Raw genomic sequence first — 17,221 nt, forward strand, 5'->3', positions numbered from 1 at the left:
GTTTTTTTTTTTTTTTTTTTTTGATACTGGGAAATGAACTTGGGACCTTGCACTTGTGAGGCAGGCAGCGGAGCCACTGAACTCAAGCCCCAGCCTCTACTTATATGTTCTTGTGAAAGGAATCATCAAGGCTCCAGGTCTAGATAACAATTTGGAGAAACAGAGACAAAGGAGCAACAGTTCTACAGGTCATATGTCGTGGGTCTTTACAGACAAAGTGAAATAAAAGAACAGAGGAGAAACCCATGGATTTAGAAGGGTTTTAAAGACACATCAAGTTTATAGACAAGAAAGGGGTGAAAGGAGGGCAGGGGGATGGGTAAAACAAGAAGCAGGATACACCATGTAAAGGTACAAGATCCCAATGATGAATGTAACTGTATTGTTTGCTTTAAACACACCGATAAACTTAATGGAAAAAAAAAGTATACGGTTTTGGAAAACAAAACTATAGAAACGCAAAGAAGTGATTAAAGGAAACTACTTATGGGGGAGAAAGGTGATTGTGATTGGGACTAATTCATAATAGAGGATTACAGTATGGCTGCAAAGCTGGATTTCTTGACCTTGGTAGTGGTCACAAAGTGTTCACTTCATAATAATTTATTAAACCATATATTTAGTTTGTTTGATTTTTTTGTATCTGTGAATCAATATATATCAATCAGTCTTTGAATCCATATTTTGGGGTCCTTGTCATATGTCATTGATTACTACATGTTTGCAAGGCAAATATGAACACAATAATTGCTAAGGACAGTTATGCTGTGTTAAGAACAGGACAAGCACAGGGGATTTTATAGGAGCATAGGGAAACACAGTTGACTCCCTCCTGGGGGTCAAAGGAAGTCTCACGGATGACATAGTGTCATGAAGAATGGTCTGAAGAATGAGTGGACCTTAGCCAAACAGATCTGTGGAGGAGAGTTATGGGAGAAACCTCCAAGGAGTAGGATGACATTTGGGACCAGCTACCTATGAGAAAGAGAAGTGATGACTTGGGGGAACGCAAAGAAATTCAGTCTGCATGCAAAGTAATATGCAAACAGGATAAAGTGATGATACAGAGAGGCGTTAGCATCACGGGGCCTGATCCTGAATTGCCTTTTCATTCATGTTTCCTTTTTAGATGTCTTGGAAAGGGGAAGCTATTATAGATTTTAAATAGGTAAGTACCTCATATTTACATTTTAGGAAGATAATTTCACCACATTATGGAGCAAAGGAATGAGACAGTTTTTTTTTTTAAATGGTGGAAAGAAATGCTGATGATCAGAGACAAACCACCCACAAGGATGTTACAGGAGTCCAAGTGAGAGACAATAAATGCCTGAAAAATAGCTGTGCTATGGGGATGGAACAAAAAGTACATATTTATGAGGAATAAATTACAGGGCTTGGTAATGGCTTGAATGTAGGGAATGAAGGAGAGGAAGAAGTCAAAATATAACTTTATGTAGTAGTCACTCAATGTCATATACTTGTATGGTGGCATGTGGACTACACAGTCAGAAAGGTAATTTCTGATGGAGAAAAGAAAATGAATCATATTGACTTGGCTGTTCTTATGGAAAAATCTAATCAGAGAAATAGTCTCATTATTGAGAGTTGACGCACAAATGAGAGATCTGGGTTAGAGAGTTCAGAAGCATTATCACAGGGATGATAACTTGAGTCATAGAAATGGATGGGATTCCTCGGAAAGAATAGAACAAGTAACAAAAATGTATTCCTATATCAGAATTCTGAAGAACTCCTAGCATTGTACTGATGGAGAGAGAAAGAGTCACCTACACAGTTGCCTGAAAAGGAACACTCAGAAGGGAAGGGAGAAGAAAATGCAGTATAATGTGTTGTCATGGAAATCAAGAGAAAAAAAAAAGTGCTGCAACGAGGGGTGTTTGACATTGTCAATTAAAGCCAGAAAAGTTATATTCTGGGAAATTCTCATTAGATTCAGCAAAATAAATCTAACTTCTGCGTCCCAAACTCCAGCAAAACCAAATGCCACATTCGTTTAAATGCATTTACTTCAAGAGCTGTGGAGAATGAGAGCCTAGATAATTGTGCCGATAGTGTCCTTCTATGGCTGTAAGAGAATAAACAGAGCTGTTTTTCCATCTTGGAATGTATTCTAAATTTCTTTTTAAGCTTCAGTACACTGCCTCAAACCTAGGCAAACTCAAAAGTAACACCTGTTTGGGCAGATGAAGTTTTTACGGGCACACAGCCAACACACTCATTTATAGCCACACTGGTGCTCCAGTATTTGTTGCTCTTGCACTTGAGTGAAAAGTGAGTATTGACAAAAACAGTGCAACCTGTGGGAGCCTTGATTCTGATGTTACCTTGGCCGCATTAGGAACCCTCTAACAGATTGCTGAAGCACCCTTCCGGGTGTGCCAGTGTAGGTTGGGGAAGCACTACTTTGAGTGCTGTCTCTGATTCCTGGCTCCTTTTTCTGTGGCACTGGTCCTCTGACCTCTCCCTAGCTGCTATGTATCAAGCAGCTTTGCTCCACCACCACGCCATTGCACTATGATGCTCCTGCCTTGGAACCAGCTGATTATAGGCAGAATCCCCTCGAAATATGAGCCAAATTAAGCTTCTCCTTTATGAAGTTGCTTGTGCTAGTACTGTGTCTTAGCAGTGGGAAAACTGACTGACACACCTTGCAAAGTGAAACTTGTTCACTAGTTTCACTATCTTGGCCCTTTATAGAACAGTTACTGACTCCTAATGTAGACTTTGGACTAAAATATTAATGCAGAAATCCTGATATGTGAGTAATGCTCAACTGTTCTTATCTGTGAGATTTCTCTGCTTGAATCAAAAGGCATCCTCTGGATTGGATTAGGAAAGCAAAATTCTGAAAGGAAAAAGCTCATAGCAATTGATTAAAAAAATAAACACATCCAGTTGTATCGTTGTTTTGACTGATGGTAGCAGCAAGATCTGAAGAATTCTGTGCCTGTATAGACACAGTGCTGTGCATACACTTCAGGCGCTTTGAATATTAGTGCCACAGCCCACAAAACATTTTACCTCAGTTTACTGTTGCAATGCTGGCATCGGAAGCAGGACTTATGAAAACTCTGCTTGTCTGCTACTAGGCATTCCATTGGATAAACTGTCTTTTGACAAAGTGTACATATTTCCTTGTCTTGGAGCAGCGGTTTCTAAAAATAAAAATTTACAAAGGCTTATATAGTATTATTTTCAATCACATTATTAAAAAATGACAAAACCAGCAACAGCATTAGCTGGCCATGCAGTTGAAATGGAAACCTCTAAGGCTATTGTCTTTCTATTGCTTTGCTGAATATAGCCTCTACTTTCATCAGGTTTAAGGGCCTAGTACAATTATTAATATTACTCTAATACCTCTACTATTTACACATTGTACAAATTGACTTTTATTATTGCATCAAACAAGTACAAGTAAAAGTAAAAATGTCCATTCACTGTACCATGTTAAATATCGATAGTAAACAGCCATTGGGGAGGGAGGCGATCCCAAGGAACCTTTTCATTCACTATAGATAGTCAAACTTTCCATACATATAAACATTATATCTAACTTGGTCCAAAGATTTTTAAAGCATTCTGAAAACATTTTTTTTGAAGTACAAAAAAAATTTTTAAGCCAAAGACATTGTGTAGTGTTTCTTTATCTAACTTATTTTATTGATACATTTTAAATTTACATAATGATAACATGCTTCAGAGGAAATTTGTACCTGTGTATGATACATCTTGCAACATTTTTTTTTTCCTGAGTAGTTTCTCTGGTGTGAAAAACTATAATGGTACATAAGATCCTAATGATATAATTGACAATGTAAAATAGGAAGAAAAGAGCTAAAGGTATAGGAGAAGTGGGAAGTGTAGGGGAAAGGTAATAAGGGAAAAGGAAAGGAAACGTGAGAAAATTAAAAAATGGAAGTAAAGTATTTGTAGATAGGGAAGGGAGGAGGGGGTGAAGGGAGGGCAGGGATAAGGGGAAAAAATGAGAACCAAGACCTGTCTTGAAAAGGTACAAGATCCCCGTGATGAATGTAACTGTATTGTATATCTAAAATGTACTAATAAACTCGATGAGAAAAAAAAATAAAAACCTTTTGCACAATAAAAGAAACCACCAATATGAGACAACCTATATTGTGGGAAAAAATTTTGTCAACTGTGACTCAGGCAAAGGACTAGTGTTTATTTTCTTAACAATTTAGGGTTGATTCTATGACACCAACTCTTTTCTGTAATACAACAAGACTGGAATACCTTGAAATGTTCAGAAACATTTTTTATTTAATGGTTTTAGATTTTAGAGCTATGTGGAACCTCACATCTGCTTTCTATACTTTCCTTACTACTCTCAGTACTTACAGTCACTTCCTGATTTTCTTCAGGGTGTCAGTCCCTATAAAGAATAGTGGTTACATTACTACCCAGTATTTGTATATTGGTTCAGATTGACACAGCAATTTCACTTGTACTGGTTCTTGGAACAACTCTGCGAGGATAAAGGTTTCATATAAATTGTGTTAGTCACATATAAGAGCAAATATGCTCAAATATGCATTCTACAAACAAACAAACAAAAAACAAGATCAAACATACTTTAGGGCCTACATTATGAATCTTCTGCTTTTTGGGGTTTAGTGTGGACACATCTCTATATTTAACACCAGTTTCTTTTTTTTTTAAGCTATCTTGAAAAAAGCAGCATTTGAAATTAATTAGACAGCTTTGCTTATTATGCCATAAACAAACACATTAAGAAACCATATTAACCTGATAAACTAGACACATATGTTGAAAATATGATATAGGCATAATTATTAGTTTCAGCAGTTTTTATTTTTAAGCTTGCTCTTTTTTCAGTTTATCTAAGAGAACGGACTACACTAATGTTGCACATTAATTATGTCAAATCTTATCATGAAGCCTCACTAATTAGAAAAAGTAGGGAAGACTTAATGAAATGAGTTATTTTCTGAAGCTCAAAAATATGTATTAAGTTTGTATGATTTAAATCTCCTTCCTTACAAATAAAATCAAATTATAAGATGTGTTGTTCTTTCCATCTGTGAAGGAAGTCAATTGAATTGTCATGGGGTTCATTTTCAGAAAGGTGGAAAAATCAGTTGTAGAAAAAAAATATGGCACCAGAGAAAGCTAATTCAAACTCAGTAATAATAATTAGATATTTAAAAGTTCTTATTCCATATCTATATTTTTGTCACATTTACAGATCAATAAAAATCCTTAAAGCACTTATAAAGAATGTGAGCTGTTTCTTGGGTTACTACTGGACTGCACTGAATTTAATGTAGTGACCACTTTACTATGCAGTTAAAAAGACTTAAGTATTTAGCTAAAAGGTGTTATCCAATATTGTCTAAAACAATTGCATGAGATGACTTTTAAAAAATATTAATAATGTATTGTTTTCCAATTAATACATGTACAGTGATGAGATTATTAATACTATCAAACAATTATTATATCTGTTTCTTTATCCAGAGTTTTATTTACTGTGACAAATATGTTTCAATAATTGACAGAGAAGTTTGTATTATCCTTATATAGTACAAGTGGATCATGGTGTACTAGATGCTTTTGTGAAAAGAAATAAAAAATAATAAATAATAATAAAAATAATTAAAAATCAGGCATAGTAAAAAAGAAGCCTACAAGGGAAACAGTTAGTTTTAGATTATATTATTTGGTTATTTCCACTGCAATCATGTTGGGTTTGGAACATGCTTTTAAATGAGTTAATCTTCCTTCACACTTTTCAAGCTCATTTACCACTTATAAATGCAGATTCTTCCTGGATGGTGCTGCTCATCTCAGTGGCAGAAGCATCTGAGGTTGCATACCCCAGGCTTTCAAAAACTCTTTCACTCTCTTGCCATGTCTTTTGAAAATTCTTCCTCAGTTCCTGAGGCGAATCAGAGACATCTAAAATATGGCCAGCAATGACATCTTCATAGGTTGGCGGGGCATGCTTGAAGTCAAAGCCAGATTTGCCCACTTCTGAGCTGTGTGATGATGAGGATGCCACCTTCGACCCAACAATTTGACTCTCAAAGGCATCCATGCCCGAGATATGCTCACTTAGAGACCTTGTTTCAGAGTGTATTCTGGGCTGTTGGAGCTCTCTAGGATGTCTGTAGGGAAAGCCTGTAAAATCAGTGTTTCCTAAGGATGGTAATCCGAATTCCTCCTGAAAGAACATATGACTTTCCTGCTTTACGTCATGATTTACATCTCCATTTGTATAAACTCTTCTATGTGATTTTGCTTCAAAAACTGGATCCTCCTCAAACTCCCTGAACCATTTGTTTATTTCACTTTTGTGATCATTCATGAAACTTTCAGCCATTTGAACCGTCCGATTGGCTGCTTCATACCTCTGGGGGCGTTCTGACAGGCGGGGCACATCCACTCTGCGGATGATTTCCACTGCATCATAACTTTCAGTGTCAGGAATTCTGTCATTAATGGAATCTGCTCCATCTTTATGAACATATGTTGCTCTTTTCTCTACTTTCCTAACTTCCTCTTGGGCTTGCATGGACTCTTTGTAGGAACCGCTGCTGACATGATTTATTCCTACAGGTATTGTGATGGTAGACGGAGAGTCTCTACCACGACTTTCTATCTTAATTTGACGACGAAGTGATGCTGGAGACATGATGATCTCAGACCTCTTCTCTACAATTGGAACGGGGGTTACTGTTGTACATGGGATGGTCCCTCTGGATAACTTTGTAGTGGTGTCTTTTAGTTTGATAAGTTGTTCAGAGCGACTCCTAGGTGGAGAAGGGGAAGTATTTGCTCTGTGAATTTTAGTTATATGTGACATGGGTCTTCTTGGGGGGAGTTCAGCACAACCGTCCTTTATAGGGGACTGAGAAAGCTCATCTTTGGTGGGAGTTTCTGTTCGTCGGGCAGAAGATTCAATTGTTATAAAAGTAGGTGATGGTGGTCGAGTTTTTAAAGAGGGAGGAGACCTCTGGCTGTCATCTACATTAATTTCTTGATGGGCTTTTGCATAATTTTGAGCAGTTGCTTCATTGTGAGTTGCTACTTGGTGGTGCACTATTTTTTCTTTTACAACTTTATTTTCTTTCTGTTCAGCGCTTTTACTACAGCTTGCATTAGTACTAGAAACACTGGATGATGTCTCATTAAGAGTAGTGAGCTTATTTCCCTGCCTTCCTGTTTGGGAGGCTATCATGGCTGTATGAATTATATTTTCACAGTATGCAAGCATATCCTCTGCTTGAGTTTTAATATGTGTTATTTCTTCTTTGACTTTCTCTAAATTACTCTCTGTGGCGATGTGAAATCCATATTCTCTTTTTTCTTCACTTATCAGCCATACAGGAATAATATTTAGCAGTGTCTGAAATGTTTTAAGGCCACTTTTATGTGGCTCTACTTCAAACTGTTTTACCCTGGACAAAATCTGTTGTAGTACTTCACGTTTTCTCAAGAACTCCAATATATTTACGGCACATTTTCCATCATCCTGCTGAGATTCTTTCACAGAGGAAAATGAAGATTTGTTCTGTGAAATCTCTTGCCTTGAATCTTTAGTATTAGAAAAGGCTTGTTTCTGTTGTATGCCCTTGTCTCGGAGACATTTCTTTTCCTGCACACTGTTATATGGCAAGGACAATTCTTTATGTTCAACTCCACTTTCAAAACTCTGTGTATATGTTTGCTGAAAATTCTGAGTCTGTGAATCCAGATGTGTATCAATAACCTTTGGCTTGATTACCTCTGGTGCGGACTTATTCCTCATATATCCTTGTTTTCTTTCAACTATTAACCTCTCCTCATTTGAGCTGATCACCTGACTTTTTTCTCCACACCCTAAATGCTTCTCTCTGTCAGATTCCCTATGTACTCTTTGCTTCTCAGGAACTATCCTGAGCTTATTTTCATGGCTGTTTTCTGCAGACTCTGTAGGCATCTGTATTGTCACCCTTTTCTCCTTCTTAGGGAGCTCATACAAATGTTCAGCCACAGATTGCTTATTACTATATTCTGTATGTGCTTCCGTTTTCTCACTTTCTTTATGCTGTTGTTTGGTAACGGTTTGAACATCAACTGCAGATTGTTTCACATGGCTTTCATAGCTGTGGTCTGTTTTATTCAATGTCTGCTCCAGAGTTGTTGGGAGCTTGATGGTTTTTACTTTGAAACTTGGGGAAGCTGGTTTGCCCTGCTGCAAGTTTGATGGCTCCACACACTTCTGTTGTGTTTGCTGTGTGCTATATTCCTGGTGACTCTGGTTAATTTCAAAAGCTGATTTAGATTGTTTAATATCCCTTGAACTCTGCAAAACTTCCTTTTTCATGTTGTTCTTGTCTTCCGAGGTTGCTACAACATGCTGGTGTCCATCGGTCGTGACTGTCTCTGCTGATGTTGTCAAAAGCTCACAGTCAAAGCATGCTCCTGAAATTTGAGCATTTCTGTGAGCACTTGGGTTGGGTTGGACCACAGTGAGCTCTGAATCCATTCTGAACATGGGTGTGTCCTTGTTTGTTTTTTCTAACAGCATTTCCTTTTCCAACTCTGAAATCTTTTGATTTTGGCTTTCTATTTTGACAATGTTGTGGCAAGTACTTTCCTTTCTTTGTTTTTCAAGCTCTTCCCTTTGTTGTCGATATTTTTCTTCAGCAATCATTAAAGGTGTTTTAAATTTTCTCATGTAAGGTTTTGGACTCTGTTGACCTGAATTTTCTGGAAATGAGTGAGATTTTATGAGAGGTATTATCTGTTTTTCCTTGAGTGGTAAAGTTTCTGGAGTTGTTGGTGAGACAGACTTAGAATCCACAGAAAATTGTATTATTTCATCAAGACTTTTCCTGGATAAATCTTGCTTTGTGTCTGTGTGCTCCCTGCTCGTTTTCACCATTGCTCTTTCCTGGTATTGTAAGGGAGTAGTTTTATATTCCATATCTGATAGGAAACTTTCTAATTCACCTTTAGGAGAAGGTTGATTCTTTTTATCTTTGATTAGTTTGGGAAATTTAGGCTTGGGCAATGTGGGAGGTGGCAATTTTCCTGTTAGGATTTTAGCATGAGAACAAATTTTCTCAGGGCTTGTGGCTTCTTTCTGGAAATATTGTTGGATGAATGCTTCACTGTGTTTTTCTGGAACAGAGGAGGAAAGATGGGCTGAGTTTTGAAATGGAGTTGCAGGAGGTGGAGGTGGTATAAACTCAGATAGACATTCTCTTTCAGATTGCTCATCTACTGCTGGTGGAGGAAAAGGGAGGCCTGGAAAGCTTTTGAATTCAGCCTTTATCTTCGCTGTGGATGGTGAAGGAGGGAACTCATCTTTTTCAGGCAACAGCATTAAAGGAGGTGGAGGAGGAAGAGGGAATTCAATTTCAGAGGGTGCATTGGAGGGTGGAGGAGGAGGTGGGGATGGAGGTGGGAGGCTGCATTCGCTTTCTGTTACATTAAACTCAGGGTTAAAATTGATCGGATTAAAGGACCTTTCCATTGCCATTTTTAAATCTTTGGAAGTATTTGTCTTCATTAAAAAGTCCTGGCTTTCCTGATAAACATCAGTTATCTGTTCTTTGTCAGTTGCTTTGAATTTATTGTGACCTTCTTCAGAGACTTTCTCTTTTGTTACATTGGATGTGTTTTGATCTACAGGAAAAGGATGAAAGTTCATGTTATTTTTCTTTATATCCTCATTAGGATAGTGTATTTCTTGCTTTTGCATAGTTTGCTTCTGAAAATCTTTTGTAACTTCATATGTTTCTCCAACTTGCGTGTTAAACAGATGCTGGGAGGGACTGGGTGTGGAACTTTGCATCTCTGCTGGTATTTTAATGTTTCTGGTCTTTTTAGGACTTGTTTCATGGAAAGCCTCAGTCTTCTGGTGGTCCTTTCTCAGTTCACAGGTTTGAATCTGGTGCTTTCCAAGTGTTTTCTCAGTCGATTGGGTGGACTTTAAGATATCTTCCTTCTTTAGTTCTCTTACTGTTTCTGATTCCTCAGTTTTTAGATTTTCCTTCCTTGCCACCTCTGAAGTTAATTGCCTGTTTCTGCCTTCATCTCTCAGCTGCTTTTCTTTGGTGGCATCAGTCCAGACACCCATTCTGTGGCCTGTTTCCAACACATTTCTCACACCTTCTTGGTAGGAATTAGAAAGTTTTCTAAGGCTTTTCTCAAGAGCATCATTATTTTGTTCACGATCTATGACAATCTTTACAGTGCCTTTGGGGGCTTTTGGAAGATTAAGGCCATTTCTTTCTTTCATAGAAGTCCCATAACAAGATTTACCATCAATTTGGCTGAGACTTTCTTGGCCAAGTGGTCCTGGCCTTGGCCAAAGAACGCTTTTGTTGTCCTTCTGAATAGCCACCTGATGAATCTCTGTTTTCTGCTCTTTTGAGGATCTTACCATTTCAGCATGGACATCTCTTTTGATTGTGCTTTCTTTATCTACCTCTTTGAAACCTCTTTGTGCTTCTTTCAAAGACCTTAATGATCTTTTAAGGTCATCTTGAATAAGCTCCTTTTTTAGAATTTCAGTTCTTATATTTGTAGCTTTTTCAAGGCATTCAATTGCTTTCTCCACATCACCAGGGATGACATCCGGTTGTTTAGGTTCTTTCCATTGCTGCTTTGACTCTCTAAGTGACTTGGAGGTAGCCAGCATGTCCTCCTTTATTTCTTCTGTTTTAGTCATTGTTTTCTGGCTTATGTCCTGGCTGAGGGACTTTAGGGTTGATTTTAAGTCACCTGCTATAATTTCTTCTTTGGTTGTCTTAGAAGATGTAGTGGGAGGCTCTGTCATAAAAACGTTAACCATATTATGCACATCTCCTGGAAAGATGTCGGTTTCATTAACTGTATGTTCAGCCTGAGACTGCCTTTTCTTTAGTAACAACTTTGTGCCCTCAACATCACCCCCAAGTATTTCTTCACTTTCTCTTTTCCTCCCTGCTACTGTTTCATGTGACCCTGTGTGAAGTTGTTTGAGGTAATCTAAAGCTCCAGTTTCTATGCATGTTGTGAAAAATTGAACATTTCCTCTCTCACAGGCATCAATTTTAGACTTCTCAGATATTGCACTGTTTGATGCAGAAGACAACAAAGTGTGAATGGTGCTTCTTACATCCCCTCCTACTACTTCTTCACGCTTCACTGTATCACCAGTATTTTCATGAAGAAGACAGTAGATGGTCATGTTAATGTCTCCTCTTTCATCTTCCTGGATTAAGATGCCTTTCTTTGCAGACTTCTCCTCTGTGAACAGGTTTTTTATTGCTTGCTGCACGTCGCCTTTCACTATCTCTTCTTTTTCAGCGTGAAATTTAGTTGATCTGTTTAATAATTGAGTTTTAGTTAAATTAACATTTCCCTTCTCTTCTTCACTAACCATGATCTCTTTTTTGGTGCAGTCCCTTTTGGAAAGTAAGTTCATCATTATATTTCCAATATCAGCCTTAACAACTTCTTCTTTCTGTATCTCAGGAGATTCTTGGTTCATTAGCTTATATTTAGCCATTCGGATGTCCCCAACTTCATCAGTTTCAATGATAATTCCAGGAGCCTCAATAACTTTTTGAGCGTAGAGCTCTTTCAAGGTTTCTTTAATGCTCTTGCCAATAATTTCTACCTTTTGTACTCTATTTTCATTGAATTCATGAATAGGTGTTGTTTCAAAGAGCCATGTGGTTGTCTTGACATCAGAAGGTGGGATTTCTTCCTTGGCTATTTTTGTAACGCTTTCATCTGCATCTTTAATTGAATCCAAAGTCTGATTTTCAAATAGCCATACTGCCTGCTTAACATCGCCCTTTTGCACATCTTCCTGAGTAACTGTCTTGATATTTTCATATTCTGACCCTTCTCCTCTCAGCTCTTCCATAGCGTGAGTTTCAAATAGCCACATAGACGTCTTAACATTGCCTTTTTGTATTTCATTGACACTTACAGTTCTTATGTAAGTGTTCTTCCCCAAATTTTCAGACTCAAAGAATTGTTTGCTCGTCTTCACATTGCCACCTTCAATGTAGTCCAAGGTGGGCACAATTTTATGTGATTCTTCTGAGATTTGATCTAGTGGCTGTGTTTCAAATCTGTATCTGATAGAATTAACATCCCCCTTCTGAATGTCTTCTTGTGTAACAGATTTAATAACATACACCATTTGTGATTCATTAATTGAGTCTAATGGTTTTGTTTCAAAAAGCCACCTCGTTCCTCGTACATCTCCATGAATTACCTCTTCTTTTTTAACTGTTGTTACTTCATGATAATACCCTTCGTGATCTTGAATTGCATAGAGTGGCTGGGTTTCAAAGAGCATTCTGTAGCTTTTTACATCACCCTTTATCACTTCTTCAGTATCTGTTTTTTTGGTTCTGATGCAGTCACACTCTTCTTTAATCTCATCTAAAGAAAAAGTCTCAAAGATAAAGCACCCTTTTCTCACATCTCCACCTTGTATGTCTGTCACTGTCTTTACTAATCCCTCACTTTCTTGGCTTTCTTTTATCGTATCAATTGGATGGTTTTCGAAGAGCCATCTACAATTTAAAACACTGCCTTTCTGAATATCTTCAGCTTTTAGTGTCTTGATCTTTTGCAAAACTTCCTCTGAACTGGAATTTATACAGTCTAAAGATTGATTTTCAAATTTATACCTCATACTGGAGACATCCCCAGCTTGGATATCTGTCTCCACAGTCTTAGTTTCCTTCCCTTCCTCTCCTTGAATGCTGTCCAAGTTTTCCGTCTCAAAAAGAAGACATGCTGCACGAACATCCCCACCTTGGATTTCCTCCTGTTTTACAGTTTGTGATTTAACTGTTGTTTCAGAATCATCTTTTATGGTATCAAGTGACCAAGTTTCAAAGAGCCATGTGCAAGTTTTGACATCTCCCTTATGAATTTCTTCATTTTCAGTCATTAAAGAAACTTTTTCATAAAGAGACTCCATTGGCTGTGTTTCAAACAGCCATTTACAGGTTTTGACATCCCCTTTAACAGTATCGGTAGCTTGTCCAGTTTTATTTTCTATTTCATCCGTGTTACTAAAATATTTGATTGAATCAAGAGGTTGGGTTTCAAATAGCCACTTAGCAGATTTAACATTTCCACTCTGTATTTCTTGAGCAGATATTCCTCTAATTATCTGAAATTTATGAAGGCTTTCATCAAACTGGTCAATGGGCCTTGTTTCAAAAAGCCATCTACAGCTTCTTACATCACCTCTTAGGATTTCTTCTTGCTTGACTGTCTTTACTTGATGGTATTTTCCAAGGTGATCTTGAATGGCATAAAGTGGCATAGTTTCAAAGAGAGATTTATTTAACTCCACAGCACCTCTTGTGACTCCTTCCACTTCTATTTTATGTGATGCATCAAATTTAATTAAATTGTTTGATTCAAAGATGTGCGTATAATTCCTGACATCTCCCCTGTCAACTTCTTCGAGTTTCACAGTTCGTGTGTATTCTTTTTTATCTTCTCTAATCTCTTCCAATCGTTGGGTTTCAAAAATCCATGTTTGGTGCCTAACATCACCTTTTTCTTCTTCAGAGGTGGTGATTTTCTGAAGCTTTCCTACATCAGTACTATCTTTTAAAGCCTCCAGTGGAAGTGTTTCAAATAGATGCTTAGTAGTTTGTACATTGCCCCCTATTATCTCTTCAGGTGATACAGGATTTGTGTCAGAAACTTCTTTCAGAATGTCTAATGGCTGTGTTTCAAACATCCAACACTTTTTGGAGACATCTGTGCCTATTATTGTTTCCTTTTCAATGATGACTTCTCCTAACTCTTCCTTAATTTTGTCCAAAGGTTGGGTTTCAAATAACCACTTTGCTCTACCCACACCACCTTTGACATTTTCTTCCATGGATATTCCTCGGATAACTTTAATTTCCTTGATATCCTTGTTAATTGTGTCTAAAGGCTGTGTTTCAAACAGCCAACGTGCTGTTCTTACATCCCCCTTTTCAACATCTTCTCTGTGAACAGTTTTGATTTCTAGCATTTGACCTAAACCATCTCTGATAACATAGAGTGGTTGGGTTTCAAAACATTTTATACTTCTCTTAACATTTCCCTTAATTTCTTTGAGTTCAGACCTGAGCTGCAGTAAATTAACCTCGTCCACTGAATGAAGTTGTCCAAGTTGATCCAGATGTTGAGTCTCAAACATGTATCTCACAGTCTTGACATCTCCCCCAGTTATGTCCCTAGTAACTGTTGATGCTGATTCTTCTTGATTTTGATGCATTGTATTCATTGAGTCTAATGGCATTGTTTCAAACATCCACCGGGCTGTGGAAACATCTCCTCGGGCCAGCTCGGGAATTTTGTCAGCATTTTCTCCAGTGCCAGAAGAAGTGACCCCCAGTATATCTATGGGTTGAGTTTCAAACATCCATGTTGTGTACTTCACATCGCCACCAGCAATGACTTCTTGGTCAGCAATGCCCTTGGAATTGTTACCTTCATCTGGAGAATCATTATTGATGGAATCTAATGGCTGATTCTCAAAGATCCATCTCATAGATTGCACTTCCCCTTTCAGAATTTCATCCCATTCCAAGTATTCTCTTTCTGAGTTCAGGTCTTTTTGAGAGCTATCATTTGCATTTTCAAACACGTATCGGGCATGTTGCACATCTGCTGAAACTGAGCTCCCTGTGTTCTTTTGGCTAGAAACAATCTCAGAAACCTCACTGATATAATCTTTCTCTAAGTTTTTCCTTAACTCAGGATGAATGTGTTTATATAAACGGTTTAATTCATACAAATTTCTTTGTTTGGCATAGACATCTTTGGGGACTGGTAGTCTTCTAGGAGGGGTAGGGAATTCAGGGGACTGGGAAAATGCTGTCACATCCATTGGGGTTTGCAGTATGTCAGGTGGAGGAGGTGGAAATTCTTCTGTATCTCCTGAAGAAATGGCATTAACGTGTGCCAGGGTCAAGGAAGTGGCATTATGGTCACTATATGTTGAGGTTGACGTTTGCTTCCTCTGACTAGCTGAAGTATAAGAAGAGGAAGAAGTGCCCACAACTGATGTTGGCTTTGTAGTTTCTTCATGTTCACTTTCAATCTTTAGGGAGAGAAAAAGCTTATAAGGATTAATACAGTGGTGAAGGCTTCCTAGGCACTGACTTTTATCTGTCTGTAACCAGGACTCGGCTGTGGCATCTGCATTGGGAAAAACAGCCAAAATACTCCGTTTAAAGACCCACTTAGGAGTAGTATTCAGTGTTTGTTATTATCTTTCGCATAATCTATTTTTATTATAAATAAATTATATTACCCATTCAATGTATGAGTGACTCTTAGTTTTAATATTTGTACATACTCTTACTTTTCTCCCCTTTTCTACAGGGAAATCAGTAAAAGTCTTGAAGCACTTTTGAGGGTTGTTTTTGTTTTCCTGGGAATTTTAAACAGAACAGAGTAAGCACCTAACATTTAAATTTGACTTTGTTACTTTAGCTAGTGTTGTATACTCTAGAGCATACGTGTTTTTTCTTCCCTCATTTACTCTAGCAAGGAAAGGTTTTACACTAATTCTTTCTTAGATAGGTCAAAATTTTCCTGCTGAAACAGAATACAAGATAGTTTAGGATATTTTAAATCTTGTTGCTACTGAAAAAAAGTCCAATATTCATTGACTTAAAAAAAGTTTATGCATTTACATCTAATTTTACACTTAATATATTTCTGTGTAGAGAAATTACATTACCTTAATCTGCTTAGCTGGGTTTCTTGTCTCTTTGTCAGAATAGAGGACCTTTTCCTGGGCACACTTTTCAAACTGCTCTTTTAAAATCTTAGTTGAAATCTTAGGAATCTCTTCATCATCAGGTGTGTCAATGACTACAATGGAAGAGAACACCAGGGATATATAATGAATAAAAGTTATGCTTCAGTTAAATTGTGATGCTATGGGAAACTTCTCATTATATATATGATTCAAAGGACAATTCATGCCTTTGGCCTTGTTTCATTATATAATTTAGGAATGTAACATGAAGTATGGGAAGAAAAATAAAATGTGGGTGCTTCTGTCTAGATGGGACTATTTTCCTGTTTTTTTTTTTTTTTGGTTTTTTTTTTTTTTGTTTGTTTGTTTGTTTTTTGTTTTTTTGGTACCGGGGATTGAACTTGGGTCCTTGCTATTTTCCAAAATTTCTGTAAGCATGTTCTATTTCTATGCTCAGCAAAAAATAATAAAAGTGATACAATAAAAGAATAGAAGAAGGCCTACTTTCTTAAACAATGAAGAACAAAATAAAGATATAGTTATGGTACTCAAGCAATGTTTTGTTAGAGGTGGATTAAATCTTTCCTTTCATCTCTTCAGAGCAGCAAAGCTTTTTCCCTTTTTATAAGCAAGACAACTGTGCTTTATCTTATGAAAATATAGAAAATGTTTGTAGTATGTCTCTAGGTTGGAGAACTTGAAATAATACATAAACCTGTTATTAAATTAATGTAATCTAGGTGATGCTGTTCTCAGAGAGCTTAATAAACATCACATTTTATTGTAGGTCTCTGAGGCAAAAAAAAAAAAAAAAAAAATCCAAAAGTTACTACCTTACCATTTGGGGCTTTAGGATAAATGCATGATAGGATAATGGGCAATGGATATTTTAGAAAGGCACAGCATCTAATTACCACAGGCAAAACCTACTTATATGAAGAAACACTGACCTTCCTTATTTAGGACTATGAGTCAGAGTTACTAAAGTTACTCAGGGGAAAGACTGCGCTTTGGAAGTCAAGTCCTCCATTCAAGCCTCAGGCACATTGAGAGGAAAAAGATATTGTGGCCAATAACATAAGACTCTTACCTGTTTCTTGAACATATTGACTAAACTGAGAAGCTTGATTTATTTCCTCACTGTCCTTTTCAAGATGAGAGACCTGTGTTTAAAGATAATTTTAACAATTGTTTCTAAGAAGTCTGTGATTTGAATGCTATAAATAATATTCATTATTGTACAGCGATTTTCATCTAACACAAAGAGAGATGCTAATTTAGCTTCTACCATTTATTTTAATGTAGGCACTCATTATAGTAGAACATATATGAATTGACACCTGAAATGCAATCATATTTTTCAAGTGCCTGTTTTATTTTTTTAAAACTTTGATTCAAAAGTAAAGAAACACTCATATATATATCCATATA

General features: G+C 37.1%; 1 protein-coding gene across 1 annotated transcript in view; it reads right to left on the bottom strand.

Annotated features, from left to right (window-relative positions):
• Xirp2 (xin actin binding repeat containing 2) overlaps positions 1-17,221 on the bottom strand; it is a 78,018-nt gene that overhangs the window by 4,742 nt on the left and 56,055 nt on the right. Inside the window, exons 5-8 of the mRNA XM_010606904.3 lie at positions 16,881-16,953; positions 15,770-15,903; positions 5,815-15,124; positions 3,046-3,179 (exon numbers count right to left, since the gene is read on the bottom strand). Of these exons, the coding sequence (XP_010605206.1) occupies positions 3,085-3,179; positions 5,815-15,124; positions 15,770-15,903; positions 16,881-16,953 (9,612 nt within the window). The 3' untranslated portion in view covers positions 3,046-3,084. The remainder of the gene's footprint in view (positions 1-3,045; positions 3,180-5,814; positions 15,125-15,769; positions 15,904-16,880; positions 16,954-17,221) is intronic.

The sequence above is a fragment of the Fukomys damarensis genome, unplaced genomic scaffold (assembly GCF_012274545.1).
Source record: "Fukomys damarensis isolate Sample0158 unplaced genomic scaffold, DMR_v1.0_HiC HiC_scaffold_26, whole genome shotgun sequence".
Taxonomy (NCBI): Eukaryota; Metazoa; Chordata; class Mammalia; order Rodentia; family Bathyergidae; genus Fukomys; species Fukomys damarensis.